General features: G+C 44.5%; 1 protein-coding gene across 3 annotated transcripts in view; it reads right to left on the reverse strand.

The window, feature by feature from the left end:
- Positions 1–11907, reverse strand: part of MFSD13A (major facilitator superfamily domain containing 13A) — a 72918-nt gene that overhangs the window by 15715 nt on the left and 45296 nt on the right. For all 3 annotated transcript variants that reach the window (XM_073555773.1, XM_073555771.1, XM_073555772.1), the window contains exons 6-7: positions 9705–9801; positions 8492–8663 (exon numbers count right to left, since the gene is read on the reverse strand). In XM_073555773.1, coding sequence (XP_073411874.1) covers positions 8492–8663; positions 9705–9801 — 269 coding nt within the window. The remainder of the gene's footprint in view (positions 1–8491; positions 8664–9704; positions 9802–11907) is intronic.

Here is an 11907-nt window from a genome sequence, read left to right on the forward strand (position 1 = left end):
TAAAATGCCCCTGTGGAATAATGACTGCCTCCCGATGCTACTTGAACATCCATCTGCCGAGTTCTGGGTTCAGTATAGAGTCTCTACGATAGGTGATTTATACGATCATGGAACTTTGATGTCCTTTGAGCAATTACAAGTTAATCGTAATGTCCCGAGATCCCAGTTTTTCCGTTATTTACAACTGAGGTCAGCCTTTCAGTCGCACATGAGATGTATAGGTATAGATAGTGTCATTTCGTCTCTACCTTTGATAGGGATCCTGATATCACAGGGCCCTCAAGGCATCATTTACTCTCTCTATACATATATGTTGTCAGTGGAGACTGAATGTGCCTTAGATTCCGTTAAGAAGAAATGGGAGAGGCTCATCCCAGATACACAGGGTGAGGAATGGGAAGAAATCCTGGAGTCGACAATCTGGGAATCTCCGTCTGCCAACAGCAGGATGATACAATTGTATATTATTAATCAATCATAATTGATTCCAATTCGACTCTTTAAGATGGGCCGACACCCGTCATTGGAATGTTTGAGATGTCACTCAATAGATGCAGACTTTATTCATATGATTTGGTGTTGTCCTGTTGTTGCGCAATACTGGAGGGAGGTGACATCATTATTGACATCTTTGGTACAAACCCCTGTTCCCCTTGAGCCACTGATTTGTTTGTTTGGAGTGTGGGATGAGGAGGCATGGGGTCAATATGTTGGGATTTTTCTACGGGAGACACTGATTATGGCACGGAAGGTACTAGCATTACGGTGGATGGGGGGGGTTCACCTCCTTCTCTTGGGTCCTGGATCACTTTGGTAAATTTGATTATCCCATATGAATGTACACTGTATCAGAATAGAGGATGCCCGGGTAAATTCGAAAAGAGGTGGGAGAGGTGGAATTCCTCTCACCTCACTTTGCAGAGCAGAGATGTCGCACAGCAAACAGTTCATTATGTGGAAGTAGGCTGCGGAATAGTTTGTTTTTGTAGACGTAGGTAGGGTTTAGAAGCTAGGCAGGTTTCATTATTGGTATAAAAACACAACGCTATTGTGATTCAATTGGTATTATGTTTTGCTTTATTTATATACAACTGATGCACACATTATGCTTCACATTTTCATGTTATCTGTGCATATGTATGTTTTTTATCAAGCTTTGGAGGGATTTGAAAGTCCGTGTTGCCCATCATATACTAAATGTGTGTATTATATAACTGCCTATGGTTTAATAAACGAATTTAAAAAAAAATCCCAGAACCACATGGGGGGGACCTAGTGAATGACCTGCATAGAACTGGGACCACCGTAACAAAGGCTACCATCAGTAACAAACTACGCCACCAGGGACTCAGATCCTGCAGTGCCAGACGTGTTCCCCTGCTTAAGCCAGTACAAGTCTGGGCCCATCTGAAGTTTGCTAGAGAGCATTTGGATTATCCAGAAGAGTATTGGGAGAATGTCATATGGTCTGATGAAACCAAAGTACAACTGTGTAGTAGAAACAAAACTTGTTGTGTTTGGAGGAGACAGAATGATGAGTTGCATTCAAAGAACACCATGCCTACTGTGAAGTATGGGGGTGGCAACATCATGCTTTGGGGCTGATTCTCTGCAAAGGGACCAGGACGACTGATCCATGTACATGAAAGAATGCATGGGGCCATGTGAGTGCAAACCTCCTTCCATCAGCAAGGCCATTGAAGATGAAATGTGGATGGATCTTTCAGCATGATAATAATCCCAAGCACACTGCCAGGGCAACAAAGGAGTGACTTCGTAAGAAGCATATGAAGGTCCTGGAGTGGCCTAGTAAGTCTTCAGATCTCAACCCCATAGAAAACCTTTGGAGGGATTTGAAAGTCCGTGTTGCCCAGCGACAGGCCCAACACATCACTGCTGTAGAGAAGATCTGCATGGAGGAATGGGCCAACATACCACCAACAGTGTGTGCCAACCTTGAGAAGACATACAGAAAACGATGACCTCTGTCATTGCCAACAAAGAATATATAACAAAATATTGAGATGAACTTTTGTTAATGACCAAATACTTATTTTCCACCATCATTTGAAAAATAAATCTTGCCAAATCAGACAAGGTGATTTTCTGGATTTGTTTCCTCATTTTGACTCTCATAGTTGTGGTCTACCTATGATGTCAATTACTGGCCTCTCTCATCTTTTTAAGTGGGAGAACTTGCACAACTGGTGCCTGACTAAATACTTTTTTCCCCACTGTATGCCATAAATGTCTCATAGGTCCATCTCTGGAACATGCATGCTATACTCACAGGGAGTGTCTGAGACAACACCTTTTAGCGGAAATAGTCAAACAAAAGACATTTTAGGAAGTCTCTGTCCCCATTTAAATCAACGGGGCCGGCACTGTATGATTTTTTTTTTTTTTTTTTTTTAATTCGTTTATTAAAACTATAGACAGGGGACACAACTTACAAACTTGTATATGGTGACAGATAATGTACAGAGTATACATGTTTCACACAGCACCAATTTCAAAGCAAAATGTGCATACCAGATGCATATAGAATAAACATAGTGTCAATTAACGTACATTGGTCTGCACAGTATTATTCAAGTGGTAAACCTGACAAACTTCTAAACCATTACTATAACAAAACAACAACTATTTTGCAGCCTGATTTCACATAATTAACTTTTTTTTTTATCATGCAACATCTCCATCCCACACAGTAAGGTGAGAAGAATTCCACCTCTCCCAGATCTTTTCAAATTTACCCGGACATCCTCTGTTTTGGTAAAGTGTGCGCTCTTATAGGATAATCGAGTTTACCAATTCAATCCAGATCCTAAGAGATGGACATCTGCCGCAGTGCCAGTAGCTTTCGTGCCATAAATAATGTCTTCCAACATAGTGATCCCATGTCTCCTCATCCCACACCCCAAACAGACAAACCAGTGGTTCGAGGGAAAAAGGAATTTGTACCAGGGAAGTTAATAATGATGTCACCTCCTTCCAATATTGTGCAATGATAGGACACTGCCGGATCATATGGATAAAGTCTGCGTCTAATGAGTGGCATCTCAGACATTCCGATGATTGGAATCGGCCCATCTTAAAGAGTCGAGTTGGAGTCAAATATGATTGATTTATGATGTATAATTGTATAATTCTGTTGTTAACAGACGGAGACACCTTGATTGGCGACTCCAGGATTTCCTCCCACTCCTCTCCCTGTACACCAGGGATGAGCCTTCCCCATTTCCATCTAACCGAGCTGATGGCGGATTCCGCCCCTACTGACAGCAAGTATGTGTATATAGAAGAGATGAGACCCTGGGGACCATGTGATTTGAGAATTCCTATCAGGGGTAGTGACAAAATAGCATTATCCATACCAAAACATCTCATGTGTGACTGAAAGGCTGACCTTAGTTGCAAATAACGAAAAAATTGGGATATCTGGACATCGTGTTTGATCTGTAATTGCTCAAAAGAGAGTAGAGTTCCCTGATCATGCAGATCACCTATCGTTGAAATATTGTATTGGGTCCAGAACTCGGTGGATGGGTGTTTAAGTAGAATCAGAAGATAATCATTATTCCATAAGGGCATTTCAGCTATGACATCTCGGAATCTAATCACCCTCTTAATCTGTTTCAACACTAACCTTGCCAGACAAAGCATGGACAACAAACGTGGAACATTTATTTTCCCCAATTCCAAAAAACCCAGTGGGCAATCAGTACGCGCAGCATGAAGCAGGTGATGTTCAGAGTTAGGGAGATGATTACTGGGCATCCATTTACATATAGCTCTGGCCTGACCAGCCACATAGTACAAGAAAAAATCTGGCAACGCTGCCCCACCCCCCTTTTTAGGTCTTTGCAGGATGGACAGCTTAAGTTTAGGTCTGGTTTTTCCCCATACAAAGGAAGTGATTTGGGAGGTCAAATTTGTAAATTGTAAAAGACACCCCTGGCTATCAACATAATATGTTGGAGAGAGTAGCTGAGTTTAGGGAATAGTATCATTTTAATAGTATACTCCAGATCGTAAATTTGGCCTTGACTATCTCTAGCAGTAGATGTATGTTAAGTTGCAGATCAAGCGTGCTAGTTTGAGTGATATGTACACCCAGATATTTAAAGTTGGTTACATTGGGCAGTAAGGAAAGAGTTTCAAGTCGCGGCATTGGGGTGTGGGAGAGAGGCATCAAAGCAGACTTCTCCCAGTTTATATACAAGCCGGAGTATTTACTGAATTTATTTATAGTAGTAATTACTTTCGACAGTGTCTCCTCCGCTCTATCCATAAATATCACAATATCGTCAGCATACAGTCCTATGGTGTCTACCCGACCTGCTATTTTTATGCCCATAATATTTGGGGAGGACCTTATACGAATTGCCAATGCCTCGATTGCAAGAGCAAAAAGGGCCGGGAAAAGGGGGCACCCCTGACAGGTCCCCCTGTGTAATGAGAAGGGCTCAGATATGGAACTATTTACTATGACACGGGCTTTAGGTTTCATATATAGTATACTAACCCATTTTAGGAACCTATCCCCAAATCCATACTTCTGCAAACATGCATGGAGGAAGGGCCACTCAAGGGAGTCGAAGGCCTTCGCCGCGTGCCAATGCTCGTTGATTATCCGGTACCAGGGAACAACATTGAACCACCGATTGGACTCGCCTAATATTAATGGAAGTGCTTTTACCAGGCATAAAGTCATTTGATCAGGGTGTACAAGTTCCAAAATAATTTAGATCAACCTGGTGCCCAAAATTTTCGTAAAAATCTTATAATCCACATTCACTAGTGATATGGGGCGATAAGATCCACAATCTAGAGCGTCCTTCCCTTCTTTCTCAAGTACTATTATATTAGCCTCGTAAAAGGACTCCGGCATGACCCCCCTCCCAGATTCCCCGAAACACCGACAACAGGCGTGGCGCCAATATCTCCTGGTATTTCCTACATAGCTCGATGGGAAATCCGTCTGGTCCAGGGGCTTTCCCAGAGGCCATATCGTTCATGGCATCCTCTATCTCCTCCAAAGTAAATTGAGCGTCCATGAAGGCCTGCTGGGAAGCGTCTAAAGTGGGAAATGTTACATCCGACAGGTAGTCTAGAGACCCCTGGCTATCAATATAATTTTTTGAGTTGTATAGTGAACCAGAATAATTATGAAAACAACCCATTATTTCTTCAGTTGAGGATACCAAGGTACCATCTGAGTTGCGAACCTGTAGTATTGTGTTAGCTGAATTGTGTTGGCGCACCAGATAAGCCAAGAATTTACTAGATCGATTCCCCAATTCAAAATAAGATTGACGAGTAAAAAATAGTTTACGTTTTGATTTAGTGTCTATGTGTTGAGTATACAATCTCTGGGCAGTCAACCACTCCACCCTATTGCCACTAGTCTGATCAGATATATAAACAGCCTCCGAGTCTTTTAAACGTTGCTCCATCTCCTCATCCTCCCTCGATGACACCCGTTTAATGTAAGAAATCGTAGAGGATAAGCAACCCCTCAGGTATGCCTTCAGGGTGTCCCAAAATAAGTTAATATTCCGGGGCCCGGGGTGGGAGGAGATGAAGCTATGTAACTGATCAATTGTTCTGTCGGGTGGCTTTACCAACTTCAGCCAGAAAGGGTTCAATTTCCACGTTATCCAATTATTTGGTGGTCCATATTTAAGTTTGAGAACAACTGGACTATGGTCTGAAATCCCCCTACTGCCATGCTCAATATTATCTATCCACATTGTAAGACCACTGGATCCAAAGATATAGTCTATACGAGATAAGGAACGCTTAGTGGATGAATGACAAGTATATTCCCTCGTCTCGGGGTGGCGCGTTCTCCATAGATCCAGCCATCCGCTACCTTCCATGAACTGACAGTTGGGATGTAGCTGGCAGTGGAGTCCCACTCTGTATTCTATCGCCCAGTCTCAACCTATCTAGACAATTATTCATAACCAAATTAAAGTCCCCCATACATAGGACCTCTGCGTCTGGATAGTTCAAAGCAAAACTCATTGCCTTCTGGAGAATTGACGTACCAGCCGGGGGGGGGGGGGGGTGTTATAAACACACAAAATAACATATTTCCTAGAATTGATTAGTGCTTGCACAAATATGAAACGCCCCTCTGGGTCTCTCCGGGCCTCCTTGACTTCCCATCTATCGTCCCTATGTATTAGTAGTGAGACCCCCCTTGAGTAGCTGGTGTGAAATGCATGTACAGACCATTGTACCCAAGGTTTTTGCATACACCGAGCTGTATCTCTGGTCAGGTGTGTCTCAACCAGAGCTACAATGTGAGGACGGTATTGCCTAATTTGTGAGAATACCTTAATCTTCTTCCGAGGGGTTTTAATACCCCTCACATTCCATGTCATACAAATTAATTCAGAACCCATTTCCACTTATCCGAATATAATGCATATCAATGTATCAATGTCCGAGTAAAATGCAGAGACATCACATAGATAACAGGACTACTATTGGCTGCGACTTCACCTAAGTAACAATTAAAGCTAAAACTTTTTTGAAAAAAGGAAAACAGAATAAAATTCCAACAATATAGGAGCAAGGTCCAACGCCCCTGAAAAATAAACAAGGGGAAACCATCACTGTATACAGTGTCCGGTATTGTTGATAACTGGATACTCGCCGAGAGAGCTCCAATTAGGCCTGTAATTAAAGGATCCAGATTAAAGTAGGCACATTAGGATTCTTTTGCATGGGATCCATCATGGGACCGCAGCCATTCGGTCGCATCCATTGGATCCGTGAAAAACACAGAGGATCCCCCGTGGACGACCCGAAGCCGGGCCGGATAAATCATTGAATAAACAATGTTCCTCTCCCTGAGCCGCTTCTTGATTTCAGTAAATTGTGCCTGTTGCTTCTGAAGTTCCATGGAGAAATCTGGGAAGATTGAGATCACAGCATTGTCAAACTTGATGGGACTCTCTTGCCGTGCGAGGCGCAGAATGGTGTCTGTCTTTACTGTTGAGGAGACGTGCCAGGAAGGGTCTAGGTGGGGCTCCTGGAGGAAGGGATTTTATAGGGACCCTATGAGCCCTTTCAACAGCAAAAACTGAGGAGAATTCATCTCCCAAAGAGGTGTTAAGCCAGCTTTCCAGAAATTGCTCAGGTTGTTGACCTTCTGAGCGTTCTGGCAGACCGATGATAAGGATATTGTTCCGACGCATTCTGTTCTCCAGGTCGTCCGCCTTCTGCTTCCAGGCATTCATGGAGCCTGCCACTTTTGTTAATTTGGCTTCCATAGGTGTGATGGTGTCCTCTACCTGGGACACACTCGTCTCCACTTCTGTGATGCGTCTCTTCATGGCCTGCATATCTTGGCAGAGTCTCCCCACTTCAGTGTAGACATCCTCTATTTTCTCAGTGAGGGATGTCCTGGTTAGGGAGATGGCCTGCATCAGCTGTTCAGATTCCTGCTTAAGAGTCAGTTCTTCCTGCTCTGTCTACTCTCCACCTCCAGAGGGACGATTTTTACGCTGAGCTTGTGAAGGGTTATTTCTTAGAGACCGTGCACCTTCAGAGGGGTCGGGTCTGACAAACTCTTTTAATTTTTCTGCTGCTGTCGTTCCTTTAGATCGATTCATGATCAATGGCAGTAAGGCACACCAGGGTAACTAGAGGTGTATACTCCAGGACTCCTTCCCCTTCAACTGTGAGTGCAGCAGGGGTCAGGTTTATTAATTACGACTTGGGAGCAGTATCCACTCAGATGGAGACACCATATCACTGGGGCTTTCTTGAGGCCGGGGGGGGGGGGGGGAATCCACCCACAGAGACAGCAGCGGTGGGTGGAGCAGATTCTCCCACAGTAATATCGCCAACAGGCTAGTGAGTCTATCGATGGAAGGGGGGTATTGCAGGGCCCAATTTTTCCAGGGCACTCACCGCATATCCCCTCAACTCTACAGGATGTAGATCGCTGCCCGGTGACGTTGCAGCGCTGGAAGCTGGACTTCGCCGCTCTCACTGATAGAGCGTGCATCCAAGATGGCCGCCGCGTCGTGCAGGCCCCGCCGCCCGTCCTGGCCTTCAAGCCGTTTGCTCGCCAGAGCAGTCCTGCGCCCTCCTAGGGGGTTCCAGGGGGAGTCCCGGTATCCAAAGCCACCGAGTGCTGCCAGGTATATCGTAATAAGCAGGCGTTAGTTGCAGGATACAGGCAGGATGATCAGGAGCTCTTGCAGCGTGCGTCCTTCCACCTCAGCTACATAGCCACGCCCCCACTGGATGATTTAATTTCCGTTTTTGTAAACCCAAATGGAAATAACAACTGGAATTGTGAACAGGGAGACACAGACGGGGGCCGAGGGAAAAAGAGAGACAGGCGGGGGCCAAGGGCAAAAGAGACAGATGGGGAGAGCGCGAAAGAGAAAGTGACAGAAAGAGAAAGTGACATACATAGAGACAGATACATGAAAATAGTTTTTAAATAATGTAAGATACAAACCTGGCTATAAATATACACAGTAGATATATTTGGTCCGGGCCAGCAAGGAGCATGAGTGCACTGAGGGCCAGCTTGAGGATGAACAGCCATCGCACAACGCTGTAAACACCGTACGTCCGACACAGAGAGAGGAAATACATGTTGTTTAAATGAGGAGCGATGTAAGAAATACCTGGGAAAGAGGAGAGAAAAATCATTCCCACTTTACAATATGTAGTAGACCGTCACTTTTCTTATGTGAAGTAATAAGATCAGTGCTGTAAAGTACAGGGTGGCAGTCCAGAAAGACAGAACGCTGTCCAAAAACAGAAAAGTCAGTAAAAATTCCTCTAATGATCACTCACAATGGTCGATGGCAGACTGATCTGTAAAGTGCTGCAGAATATGTTGGCGCTATAGAAATAAAATTTATTAAGAAACATCTGTAAAATTCCAATTTTTGTCTGCAGTCAGATGAGACCAGATGTGTATGTAATTCTCATATTGAAGGTTGAATTATTTGTAGGATCCACCATATATGCCAAAATTGACTGATCCGGCATGTCTGATTTTGGACGGTCCATACTTTTGGTCTTGGCGAGATAAGCTGCCGCAGGAGTAATCTGGCTGTGGCTGTCTCATAGAACACAAGAGCGCTCGGATGGCTCCCAGTTATGGGGGAGTTGGGAGAAAAGTTTTCTGACAACCATCTATTTTGTATGGGGGACTAGCATTCCTTTTCAGCAGTAGCCTAAAGGTACTGTCACACTTAGCGATGCACCAGCGATCCCGATCGCTGGTGCATCGCTAAGTGGTCGCTAGTGAGCTGCCACACAGGCAGATCTCACCAGCGACATCGCAGGGGTCGGGGGTCACTACTTACCTGTCAGACGAGGCGATCCTGACGTCCTCCCGCCCGGCTCCACACGTCGCTGGTCTCCACAGCAGGAAGCCCAGCAGGAAGCTGACGACGAGAAACGGTCCAGGACGTTCTCGCGCGATCAGCGATAACCAGCGGGGGAGCCGGTCGGAGGTAAGTATCAGACATAGCGATATCGCTAGCAATATCGCTGCTGTGTCACAAAATCGGTGACGTTATAGCGATATTGCTAGCGATATCGCTTAGTGTGACAGGCCCTTTAGACTCTGCTGACACCCGCCACAAACGTCAGCACAACTGGTGACAATACTTGCAAGTGAGTTAAGACAGAGAACTGGGCAGCTGACAACTTACCGAGTAAAAAAGAGCCAGTAGAAACAGAGATTCTGTCAGACAACAAATGCTCCAGGAAAAGGGGGAAGAAATTACTGTTAAAATGGCAATGAAACACCTGCAAAACAAAAAAGAAACATAGCAATCTATCCTTCATGGGGCCAGGTGGCACATCCTGCCCTCACAGTGTGCGTCCGAGCAGAAGACACCAAGAACAGGAGACCACACACACAAATGGCTGCGGAGCCAGATAACAGCGCTATGGATACAATCCACTAATGACCCACTGGTCATCAATGCATCCCCAGCGGGAAGAAATCGTAGGGAGTCTACACATTGTAAACACAGATATACCTGATCCAAAAGAATAGCCATCAGACAATATCTAACTGCTTATAAATGGCTTACAGCAACTCCAAAGACTTATCAGCAAAATGGAGGACACAAGGAGTTGATGCTTAAATTGGAAACTTTATTCAATGGTATAGATTAGGAAAAATGTGAAAAATAAAGAAAAAAACAATTTAATAACAGAAGAAAGGTAGTATAATAAGGTGGATTGTGTCCACTGACCGCTATAAATCATGTACAGTCATAGTTACAAGAGTGACTATAGTAGTATACACCACGATTTTATAGGTTCACTAGCTGAAGAGCCCGGCGCTGACCGGGCATAGTAACAAACGGTTAGTTATAACAACTTATAATGATTATATATATATAAAGCTGAGTGTAGTGCCCCGCCCACTCCGCATAGCCACATTCACTATAATATCCCACATCATCCCGTCAGCCAGAGCCACCAGACTTCTACCCTTAATATCCCACATAGAATCATAGAATCGTAGAGTTGGAAGGGACCTCCTGGGCCATCTGGTCCAACCCCCTGCTCAAAGCAGGATTCGCTAAATCATCCCAGTCAGATGTCTGTCCAGCCTCTGTTTGAAGACTTCCACTGAAGGAGAACTCACCACTTCTCGTGGCAGCCTGTTCCACTCATTGATCACTCCAACTGTCAAAAAGTTTTTTCTAATATCTAGTCTGCGTCTCCTCCCATTCAGTTTCATCCCATTGCTTCTAGTCTTTCCTTGTGCAAATGAGAATAAAGTTGATCCTTCTACAATGTGACAGCCCTTTAGATATTTGTAGACAGCTATTAAGTCTCCTCTCAGTCTTCTCTTTTGCAAGCTAAACATTCCCAAATCCTGCAAACTTTCCTCATAAGACAGGGTTTGCAGACCGGTCACCATTCTGGTCGCTCTTTTCTGAACTTGCTCCAGTTTGTTGATGTCTTTTTTAAAATGTGGTGCCCAAAACTGGACACAGTATTCCAGATGAGGTCTGACCAAAGAGGAGTAGAGGGAAATAATGACTTCATCTGATCTAGACTGTATGCTTCTGTTAATACATCCTAGAATTGCATTTGCCTTTTTTGCTGCTGCATCACACTGTTGACTCATATTCAGTCTGTGATCTATTAGTATACCCAAGTCTTTTTCACATGTGCTGTTGCTTAGCCCTATTCCTCCCATTCTGTATATGCTTTTTTCATTTTTATTGCCCAGATGTAGTACTTTGCATTTTTCCCGGTTAATCATCCCGTCAGCAGGAGCCATTGGACTACTCCCCCTAATATCCCACATCATCCCGTCAGCCAGAGCCACCGGACTACTACCCCTAATATCCCACATCATCCCATCAACCTGGGGTCAGAACCAGAGCGCTGAGTGGATTTGCCCTGACTTCCATACCAATGATCCCTTTAATAGAAGCCTAGGGTGAGAATCAGAGCACTGAGGGATTTACCCTAACTTCCATACCGGAGATCCCTTTAAAAGAGGCCTGGGGTCAAAACCAAAGCGCTGAATGGATTTGCTCTGACTTCCAATGATCCCTTTAAGAGGGAAGATGTGCCTATAGGATGGAGGATGTGTGATGTGTATATGGGCACGGGAGGGGGGGATTCATTTCTGTCATGTGCTCTATGCTCCTTTTTGGGGGGTAGACAATGGCTGGGAGCTTATGTTCCCAGGGATGCTAGACTTCTCCCACCATGTCAGTGTCTGCTGAGGTGTTGTCAAGGGAAAACTTGCTCATAGCAACCAATCACAGCTCAGCTTCATTTAACCAGCTCTGGTGAAATGAGAGAGCTTAGTGATTGGTTGCAAGGAAAACTGTTGCTCATAGCAACCAATCACAGCTCAGCTTCCTTTGAACAGCTCTG

Source organism: Dendrobates tinctorius, unplaced genomic scaffold (assembly GCF_039654945.1).
Source record: "Dendrobates tinctorius isolate UK_male_01 unplaced genomic scaffold, ASM3965494v1 ptg000230l, whole genome shotgun sequence".
Lineage (NCBI taxonomy): Eukaryota > Metazoa > Chordata > Amphibia > Anura > Dendrobatidae > Dendrobates > Dendrobates tinctorius.